Source organism: Echeneis naucrates, chromosome 16 (assembly GCF_900963305.1).
Source record: "Echeneis naucrates chromosome 16, fEcheNa1.1, whole genome shotgun sequence".
Lineage (NCBI taxonomy): Eukaryota > Metazoa > Chordata > Actinopteri > Carangiformes > Echeneidae > Echeneis > Echeneis naucrates.
The window spans coordinates 9,939,004-9,949,434 of NC_042526.1; the positions used below are offsets into that span (position 1 = coordinate 9,939,004).

Sequence of the window (10,431 nt, forward strand, 5' to 3'; positions counted from 1 at the left end):
TTCTACAGTCTTGCTTGCCACGACCTTTGTCTCTGTCTCCGTTTTCATTGAATATAACAGATCAGTTATCAAAAGACAAAAGGTGACAGGCATGTACCATGTGAAGACTTCCTAAAAACAAGTCAACTCCTGTCCAGTCAGGAAGCTCAGATCAGAACAAAACAAAACATACAAAGTCAAAACAAAATGCAGACATACTGCATTTACTTTAGAGATATATACTCAAATAATATTTTACTGTGGAAAGGTGAATACATTATTTTCCCTCATAATATCATTTATAAATCCACAGTAAAAGTAAGCAATCATATTACAACAAACTGTCTTATACACAGTAACTGTACTGTGCTGAAGTGATTAGTCCTCTCTATTTCTGTGGACCTTCAATTCTTTGGATTTGTCTCATGCTGAAGTTTAGATACTTGCACCATCATTGCAATACTGCATGTAGGAGATATTATTAGAAAGATCCTGTAAAAACATGGATTAACTTGTGTACTTTTTGCACAGCTTTAGCAGGCACTTTAGCTTAATAAACAACAAAGATCAAAAACTTAGAAAGGCTTTTTATTGCCTGCTAACCGCCTTTGATGCATTCATATAGTTTGTGATGAGACATGACAGGAACATTTTTTAAGGTAAGGTATTACAGTTATTTCTTTTAAGAGTTGTTCTTTGAGTTGGGATCCAAACAAGACACGTGACGTCACTTCCGCTTTGAGGGGCGGAGGTCCTCATTTGGATCTGTGTCCTGTCCCGCCAAAGTTTATTCCCTGGACTCAGGTCTAAACAAGACTTCCTTTTTTTTTTTTTTTTTTACACCCAGCTGATGTCAGTGATTATAAATCCTGTAGAGGTCAGTCAGCAGACGCCTCCCTGTGGGGATAGGAGACGTGTTTTGGTGCACTCCGCATCTCTGTGCGCTTTTTTGGGTGGAGACTGAGATCCTCCCCCTAAAAAGTAGTCCGAGGCTGAAGTGTGGAGCGTCGTCTGCACGGTCCGATCTGACTGCCCTGATCCGCTCCGGGGGGCACACCGGTGAGTGCTCAGCCGTCACCTGTTGACCGTCTGAATAACGAGAGGCAGCCATTGAGCAAAGGCGTCATTTAAATTTAAAGCACACTCAGAAACAGAGCGCAGAAATGATGGCGAAAGGTGACAGCTCCATGGAGGAAACGTACATTAAAGTGATGTTTGTTTGTTTTTTGTTTTTCGTTTTTTTTTTGTGTGTGTTTTGTTTGTCCGGGAGTGAAGCGTCCTCATAATCTGCTCATGGCGCCGAGAGTCACAACAAAAGCGACCTCAGCAGGCCTGATAATCACAAGTACACCTATTTTTAGTTTGCCTTTTGTTTGATCTGAAAGTCAGCCTTCAGTTCATCTGCAGCTGAAGTGACTTTGACTCAAAGTAATGAAATCACCATGTTTTATTTGAAGCGTGGCCTCTTTTATTCTAAGCAAATAAGAACTTTTTGAATCTTTAATCTCAAACTCAATTATTTGGTGAAACTTCAATTTTTATGGGATCGTTCCTATTTCGTGGACATGGCATTAATAACATTGGGGGGGGGGGGCTGTTAATACTTGTTTAAACTTGTTTTAGGGCATTCGTTGTAAATATATAAAAACCTGTGTTTCCCTTTAACCTTTTGTACAGCTGTGTGACAGACAGGTCTGCCCTGTTTTGTGATCAGCAGCACCCAAAGCAAGCTCCTCTTCATTTTCTTTAACACGCTGTGAGCCTGTTATGTGTTACACAATACATGTACACAATAACGAGAATATAGACTTTTTGGATAACATACACACAAGCATCTCACATTCACAGTTCATTTATCAAAGTAACTAAGTAAATTTGACAGCTTGCAAGTGTTGCTTTCAGTCATCTGAAAATGTGCATTAACAAACAGGCACAGATCTTTAGCACTGGCTTCCAGCTATCATTAGTTTTATTATGTGTCATATTCTTTTGTGGATGATTGTAGATGTTATTTAATATTCCAGAGAGATGAGTAAGGGCGAGCAGATGCAGGAGAACAAGCCTCCACACCTTCAAGATGAGCCGGTGCTTACGGGTAAGTTATGTTCAGTTCAGTCAAGGTCTGTTTATGAGAATTTTGAAATTTGTTTACTGACCGGAGTGTGTGAAATAGTTTTACATCATGTTTTTAGTCAGTGATCCAGGTTTTATAGCACCCTAATTTCTAACTTCTGGTTGTAAGAGCTGTTTGTGAAAGAATCAGCTACAAGGACAGGATAAGCATAATAAGGATAACATAATATGACTGAATTGGTTGGAGGACACACCAGAGCTGATTTTGATGGTCTTGCTTTTGAATGGCAGCATTGCAGCAGACATATTTGTGTATGTCCAAAAGACTGGACTTATTTGACAGTTTCTAATCATGGCTGTTACTAAAACTAACTGTGCAAAAAGTGTAAAATGTATTCAATGTTTTCGAAAGATCTCTCTTACTTCAATTACCTACTATAGATACAGTAGGCCTGTGGTGTACTGCAATAATTCCCTAAGTACCCAAATTATATTATAAGACAAATTTGAATTAATTCTGTCATTTAGTGTTTAAAAGAGTTGATAATTCATAGCAGTTTTGAAGATCAGTCATTTAGGACATTTCTAAAAAAAAATTGGTATTCTTTATTTTCCTACTGTCAGCTCTGCAACCTCTGCTGCTGTTAAAAAAGAAAATGGCTCAACAAGTCACATTGTTGCACGATGTGCACTGCTATAAATATTATCATGAGAAATGTACAGTAATGAACAGCTGAAAATAGACCACAGCAAATGAAGACCAGCTCAGTGAAATAGTGCCTTCTTATATTTGATTAGATTTCCTTTATTGTCCCACAATGAGGAAATTCACCAACCTGACAAACACGTAGGTGTAGTTTTAGCACACTTAGTTTCCCGGTGGTCATTTTTGTGGAAACTGTATTTCATAGACTGAAGAAATGTCATGGACAATATTAATCTGTTCAGAAATCACATGCATCACAGTAACATCGTTATGACGAGTCACATTTTCAGTTGTATCGCCTTAAAATATTCTGAGAAGACCCTTAAAATGTATGAGCAATAAAGTGGGGCCATAGTGAGGTTTTTTTTTTAATTTTTATTTATTTATTTTTTTTTAAATAATGCTTTTCTTGTCTTAAATCAGACAACAGTAAGGACCACCCACAGACACAGCCAGGCATGCTTGGCAGGTTTGCCGGGGGCTTGTATGGCACCACCAAGGGAGCCCTTGGAGCCACGGTGGGAGGTGTGACCTGGATAGGAGGAAAGACTCTGGACTTCACCAAGACCGCTGTCAGCTCTGTCGCAGCTGTGCCGGCTTTGGGAGTCGGGCTGGTTAAAGGAGGAGTGTGTGCCGTGGCAGGAGGCGTGACCTCGGTTGGCTCTGCAGTGATCTGCAAAGTTCCAATAGGAGGAGGTAAAAAGAAGGACAAGTCTGACTGATGTGGAGAGGAGGAAAGTGAATGCACAGAGGAGGGGTACGAGCTCACACCATGTTCGCCTCTTTTAGGGGGGATGAACATGAAAATATCAGAAAAAGGACTCAGTGTACACTTTTTGGTGAGGGGTCCTGTGCTTCATTCATTTCTTTAATTTGTTGTTTGTTTTGTAATAGTTGGTAAACCCAAATTCATACAATTATGTGGTATGGACCTGAAGAACCAAGAACTAATAAAAGCTCTCTGACCATTTTTAAACGAAAACACGCCCCGCCATCTTCACCTGTGCCTTGTATTTAAATCAAAACGTCAAGTTTGATGATCGCTACAACATGTTTACGTTACATTAGTTGTGGCTTTGCAGAGGAGACCAGCTATGTAATGTGCCTACATTTCACTCACAAGACAATCAGTGATCATAACCTTTGATGATAACTGACTTGTGTTTCTTGAGGATTGAAGAACATTTCACTCTCAACTTACAAACCCTTTATTTAATTATATGGATATTTCACTGTGGAATTGTTGTTTTATTGGTGGTTTCCTCTAAATTCACATCACATGTTCTGACTTTTTTGTCAGTTCAGTGTAAGCCAACTTGCACTTTTGATACAGAATCAAATTTAATATACACCAAATAAAAGCCAGATTGCTGCAACTGATTGCAATGAACTTTATTTACAGTGCTAGTACTACTCTTCCACCTTTTGTCAAATCACTCTTTACACGTTCCACTTCTTTTCACTAGCAATGCATTTTTATAGTTAGTGTGACTTGCTGGTTAAGATTGCATTCAGAGTATGTCCACATTTTTCCCAAGAAAAATAAAGGTCTGCTACTGACACCAGAGAACTTAAGTTCTCAACCCAAACATTTTTTCTAATGCTCACTCATATTGCTCAACGCCACCGTTTTTACTGTTGTAGGATAGCTGGATAGCTGGATTTCTAAACAATCCAGGCTGACTTTCAAATGTCAGCAACATTTTAAACTGACAAGCCCTTAAAAGTACTTGTGAAAAAAAGATTTTTAGACTTTGTAAATCTATATCTTGTCTTCTCAGTGTTTTATGACCTTATCCAAATAAAATAGATACCGAAGGTAGTGCAAGTACTGCCGTGTGCTGTGTGCCATCGTGTCTTAGCAAAACATACATCATAAAACAACTATGAAATGGAAAGAAGTATTTTGTTTTTAAATGGCCCAACATATTTTGTCTAAGCATTTATTTTCAAAATGATAAATGTATTTATATTTTGTAAAATATTTGATATATATTTTATTTTTTCTATCATTCAGTTGTAACTTTATTGCAGCTGAAAAATGTTGAAATAATGCTGCAAATAACTGTTTCTGCATCCAATACTAAAGTTATTTCATCAATTTGACATTCAAATTCCCGTTTGTATCTTGATTGTAAAAGAACAAAAAAATTATTTGTAATCTTTGTACATGAGGACGGGAAGAATTGAAGATGCAGACAGCTGATAACTTTGTGATGATGTGTTCAGCACATGGTAATCTTTTTATTTCAAGTAGTGGTGTAGAATCTGTTTCAATTAAGCACTGTTGGGATGCAATGCTTAAAATGCAAAACCCAAATGTTATTGCAAAAGTCGTTTGAAAAATGAATTAATAATGAAAAATGAGGATAAGCACTTTTGTATCACGATAAAATGTTATCTTTGTGTTTGTATTTTGTTAATACACTAAAAGTCAACAATTGGACAGCCAGTCTGCTGATTAATTTCACACAAATACTTCCACGATACCATGCATGTAAGATTACAAGAAGGATTTTTTTTTTAATCAGTTATACATTTATAATTAATTAAGTCCACAGTTGCACCAAAGCAGTTATGTGAATTGGAATTGTGACTAATTTCCAGTTCCAGTAAACATTTATGTTAAGGAGAGCCCTTTTAAAACCACCCGTTCTGTTCCTTAAAATGATAAAGGTATGTTATGTGGAAAAATAAGAAAATATTTACAGCACATCAAAGCCAATATTTTTTTTAATATAAATTTACTTTAGGGGTCCAGTTAATTCTCTCTGCAGAACTTATGACTCTTAGTCATCTGACATGCATTGCAATATGTTTGATTTCTTATTATAAATAACTGAACCATGTTAAGCTTACAGATGTTTAGAGCTAGGCGCTCTGTTCTGCTGGTTGCGGCAAGATGTTCAGAGGCCCAACAGAAGCCACAACCTTATGCTCAGCCGTCGGGTTCTCAGCTTGGACATCCCTCCCTGCAAAGAGACATGCAAACATGATCAATTTTGAGTGTGAAATACTACAGAAATCTGCATATTGTGAAGGAATGTCTTACTTCTTCTGAACTTTTCTTGGAAACTGTTGCATGATGGATCACAGTTACGACCTGGAGCAGCAGCACACACAGCTGCACCACAGTGAATGTACACCTGAACAAGGACAATGGTGTTGGGAGGGCAATAAAAAAAACATTTGTGCACAGAAGTTTTGCATCCCCTGAAATATTCATTACCTGCTCATGCAGGGGTAACATGTCCCCGCTGCCCCCCTTTGCTGAACTGGTTCCAACAAAAGTGAACATTTTGAACAGAAAACGCTTGAAGTGATTTGGGAGGTCAAGACCAGAGTTGGGGCCAATTGGAATCAATGCGGAAGTGTAGCGATCATCCCTGTATGGACACCTGAACGAAGAACAAAATACATTAAATTAACAACAGTGGAATGCAACTGGACACTGGAGTCAATTTCTAGGATTCATTTCCCTATTCGTTGTGAATAGACAGTGTAAATTGGTGTTGTAGTTACCCATCTATCAGAAGGTCCCACTGGGGAAGAGTGTGAGGCTGGTTGCTTGTTGTTGCCCAGCAGCGACCAAGAGTCAAGACGAGGTTTGGATCTGTCTTTCCCAGGAGTTGGACCTCCACGTATACAGGATCCCTGAGTACTTTGCCCACTGGGTAATCTGCCTCCGTGTAGAACGAGGTAAAGGCCGCATCCACTGTGAGAGTAACATAGTTAACAGTTAACACAACAGTCAACATTACAAAATGATCCACAAAACACTTCAAAGCTACCAGGGTGACACGCACTTACATTCGTTACAACCCTTTGTTCCGCATTGGCCATTGGCCAACCTCATTTGTACTCTGATGGGTCCCCAACCAGCATCTGGTAGAGGACCAACATCTAGTGGAAATACTTCAGCAACCAAAGTTTCAACAGAAGTGCCAAAATACCGACACTGGAAGAGCAAGCTAGCAAGAGAAAAGTGGCATTAGGTTGGTTTCTTTCAGAGCCTTTATTTTAACTTTTTAACGTGCTAAATGATCACCTACTCAAATGAGGTGTCCCTGGTAATAACTCCATGATCTCCCCTGTCTACTTCATATGAGGAGGTCAGCCTGTTCTCATAGATTATAACACCAGGCCCTTCCTAGAGAAGACAGAATATCACAGACCTTACTTAAAGATGTTTTCCTGGCTAAAATAAATATAATACATTAAGAAAATCAAGTTCTTACCATGACAACAGTGCCACAACTAGTGACAGGAAACTGGTAGATAGCAAAATCCGAATTAGAGTCAACTTGCGTGCAGTCTCGGCCTCCCTCCAACAGTGAGATTTTTTCAAGATCAATGGGGGGCAGAGTGGCATATTTGTCTACTACCACGATGAACTGGGCATCCTTTGTGCACTGAACAGTAACTGTTGGCATAAACACAGGTATGAATAGGTCAAATAGCTAGTTTTTAGTAAACAAAAGTGAACAGAATGCTTAATATCTTATTGTCTGTTTTTTTTGTCTAATGGCACATCAGTGTTTTACGTTCTCCAATGTGATTTGTGATTCCATTTAATTAAATCAATAAAAGAGTGAATCTTCTTTTCTTTAAAAAAAAAATAAAATTACAGCTTTGCAAAAACTCACCTGCGTTTGGAAAGTAGCACTGTCGGCCATCAAAGCAGCAGTTTATGGATTCACATACTGCAGCAGAAATCTCAGGAACTCCACAAGGGACTCTTGTGCCTGGTGTCACCTCACAAGCTTGTGGAGGTGGTTTAAGTGGCGGGTCTGGCAGTTTAGGATACTGTTGGTTAGGGATCTTTGGCTCCTGAGAAGACTGGTCATGGAAGGCTTGCTGAGGATATTGAGGGTACTTTGGTGGTGTAGCCTGTTGTGGATCAGGACGTGGAAGAATCTTTGGTGGATCAGGACGTGGAATAACTTTTGGAGGATCAGGACGTGGGATAACCTTTGGTGGATCAGGACGTGGAATAACTTTTGGAGGATCAGGACGTGGGATAACCTTTGGTGGATCAGGACGTGGAATGACCTTTGGTGGATCAGGACGTGGGATAACCTTTGGTGTCTGACGAGGTGGAACACCCTTGTTCATTTGTGTCCCAGGATTCTGCCATGGAGACCCCTGGGCCTCAACATTTGTTGCAGCAAAGATGCCAAACAGTGCGAGTACCACCAAAGAGGTGGCACTCCATCCCTTTTCCATGGTTTCACAGCACTTGACAGTTGGCAACTGGACAGTCCCTAAGTGCACTGCCTGTGTGTACCGCCATATTTATATATAACTGGACTAAATGTTTGATATAAAAAAACCCGCCTCCACAGATGAAGCAACTACCAATCAAGGTTTCCTATCTTTCATGAAACACCAATGAGCTTCAAAGTGCATTATGTAATGTTTGCTACGTGTTTTGGAAGTGTGGAAGGAGCAGTTGTCAGATAGAACACATGTCACGTTAGGCCAGGTCGCTCTGATTGGTGACAGGTTGACATGACAGTATTTATTGACAAACTCAACTTTTACGGTCACAAAAACCTTTTTAAAGGTCTCTGCAGCCTCGGATACTATTTATCACCAGATATTTGTTTTTTTTAGCCCAGTGAATGATCATCCAATATTGATTTTGTTATAAAGTTGCATTTGAGCCCAAATTAAGTATGGCTGAATAATTACTTAGCCACTTCTGTTGCATCTGTTAAAAACTCATGCAGTGAGTATTTAATTTAAAAACATGTGTTTTTTAAATTGGGAGTTTTAATCCAGCACAGGACAAATATGCTGTGATGAGCCCTCAGTATATCTCAAAGCTTTTAAGAACTATCCCAATGTGATTCCTCTGTTCTGTTCTGAAATATAAAAGCAATAGTGCAACAACTGAGCTAGAATAAAATAAAAGGTTTGAAATGGAATATAATAAGAATGAGGAGAAAGATACAGCAATTTTAAGTAAGATTAAAACCAACTCACACCTCAAGCTCCAAAAGCAAACAAATACACCATTTAGACATAACATTATGACTACCTGCCTGATATTGTGTTGGACTTGCGCTTGCTGCCTAAACAGCCCTGACCCATCCAGCCATGGATTCCACTAGACTCCCGAAGGTGTGCTGTGGTACCTGGTACCAAGATGGTCACAGCAGATCCTTTAATTTCTGTAAATTGGACTTGTTTATCCAGCACATCTCACAGATGGCCAATTGTGAAGTCAACACCTCAAAGTCATTGCTGTGCTCCTCAAACCATTCCTCAACCATTTTTGCTTCTCGGCACCTTGCATCATCCTGCTGGAAGAAGCCACAGCCATCAGGGCATACTGTTTCCACGAGAGGATGTATATGATCTACAACAATGCTTAAATCGGTGGTACATGTCAAAATAACATTCACGTGGATGGCAGCATCCAAGGCATCCCTCAGTGGACAGAGGTGGCCACTGAGGTTCTGTTGTTTACATGCCCATTATTGGTGCTTTTGATGGTGTGCACCGGTCAGCACAGATACCCTGATTGGCCCGTGGTTAAGCAGCCATACACAACAAACTGCGATGCACTTTACATTAGAAAGTTAACTTCTTAAGCAATTTCAGCATCAGTAGCTTGTCTGTTGGATCGGACCACACAGGTCAGCCTTTGTTCCCCACATGCATCAATGACCCTGAAACCAGTTGACCACTGTTACTTTCTTGGACTAGTTTTGATAGATAATGACTACTGCACACTGGGTTGTCTAACATCACAACTTAGCCCTTGTCAGACTTGAGGTCCTTTCCCATTTTCCTGCTTCTTAAACATCAACTTTGAGGACAAATTTTCACTTAATGCCAAGTTATCCCACCCACTAACAGATGCCATGATGCAGAGATAATCAGTGTTAGTCACTTCACCTGTCAGGGATCATAATGTTATGCCTGATCATATATATATATATGTATATATATTTGCAATATTAAACTACCCACAGGCGTAACATTAATGCAACCAATCACAATAGTTAGACTAGCCCTATAGCTGTAAATGTCAGTGATTGACAGACCATTAATACTCCACTCATTGGTGTTTTCCCATTTTCAATATGAACAGCCTGTCGTGTTGCCAGCATGGAGCCAATGGACTCAGTTCTTTTTGCTTTCAAGGCTATCTTCCTATTAACCTGTACACTGCACGTAAGGTGCTCCAGTTCCTTTCTAATTTTACTGTTTAGATGGATTGTATGGTATTGGACTGGGTTGCAAAACAGATAAACAAAACCATGGATGCTGAACAATAGCGAGACTGGTGGACAAGAATTAGTTTGGTCCAAGAAAATAACTACTGTACATCTCCAATATAGAATGAACATCTCAAACAACTAATGTCTAATGGACACAGAAACAACTCCCCCAGCCCCTTCTGCAGATGTACAATATACAAAATAGTACAATGTTTATTCCTATGGAACAGGGACTGAGTTTCCATCAAAGCTAAAATTGGCCATAAAGACAACTTGGTCCTCTTTAAATAAACTCACAATGCTAAAGAACTGATAAGAACTAATACTATGACATTCAACTTCATCTATAGGTCATCATTGTAGACTTACATACAGCCAAACGTACTTCATAGTCTTTAAGTTGTGCCTGAAGTAATTTTGTCGTTTATAAAATCAGGATTT

At 39.3% G+C, this 10,431-nt stretch overlaps 2 protein-coding genes across 2 annotated transcripts; one reads left to right on the forward strand and one right to left on the reverse strand.

Annotated features, from left to right (window-relative positions):
• Window positions 1–810: 810 nt before the first annotated feature.
• Window positions 811–5,204, forward strand: tmem263 (transmembrane protein 263). Its single transcript, XM_029522105.1, has 3 exons — window positions 811–1,038; window positions 2,004–2,074; window positions 3,182–5,204. The coding sequence occupies exons 2-3, from the start codon at window positions 2,008–2,010 to the stop codon at window positions 3,478–3,480; spliced, it is 366 nt and encodes a 121-aa protein (XP_029377965.1). The 5' UTR covers window positions 811–1,038; window positions 2,004–2,007; the 3' UTR covers window positions 3,481–5,204.
• Window positions 5,205–5,629: 425 nt separating this feature from the next.
• On the reverse strand, window positions 5,630–9,036 carry LOC115056160 (zona pellucida sperm-binding protein 4-like). Its single transcript, XM_029522420.1, has 11 exons — window positions 8,970–9,036; window positions 8,802–8,898; window positions 7,747–7,864; window positions 7,405–7,648; window positions 6,997–7,181; window positions 6,811–6,908; window positions 6,569–6,729; window positions 6,281–6,473; window positions 5,988–6,156; window positions 5,811–5,904; window positions 5,630–5,730 (listed from the first exon to the last, which is right to left on the reverse strand). Exons 1-11 carry the CDS (start codon window positions 9,034–9,036, stop codon window positions 5,630–5,632), a joined length of 1,527 nt encoding a protein of 508 aa, XP_029378280.1.
• Between the last annotated feature and the right edge of the window lie 1,395 nt (window positions 9,037–10,431).

Coding starts and splice junctions, on each gene's coding strand:
- LOC115056160 (XM_029522420.1), bottom strand. CDS start 9,036: ATGGTTGAGGAATGGTTTGAGGAGCACAGCAATGACTTTGAGGTGTTG. Junction 7,865..8,801: donor TCCAACACAATATCAGGCAG/GTAGTCATAATG, acceptor CAAATGAACAAG/GGTGTTCCACCTCGTCAGAC. Junction 5,731..5,810: donor CCAAGAAAAGTTCAGAAGAA/GTAAGACATTCC, acceptor GTCTCTTTGCAG/GGAGGGATGTCCAAGCTGAG.
- tmem263 (XM_029522105.1), top strand. CDS start 2,008: ATGAGTAAGGGCGAGCAGATGCAGGAGAACAAGCCTCCACACCTTCAA. Junction 2,075..3,181: donor AGATGAGCCGGTGCTTACGG/GTAAGTTATGTT, acceptor GTCTTAAATCAG/ACAACAGTAAGGACCACCCA.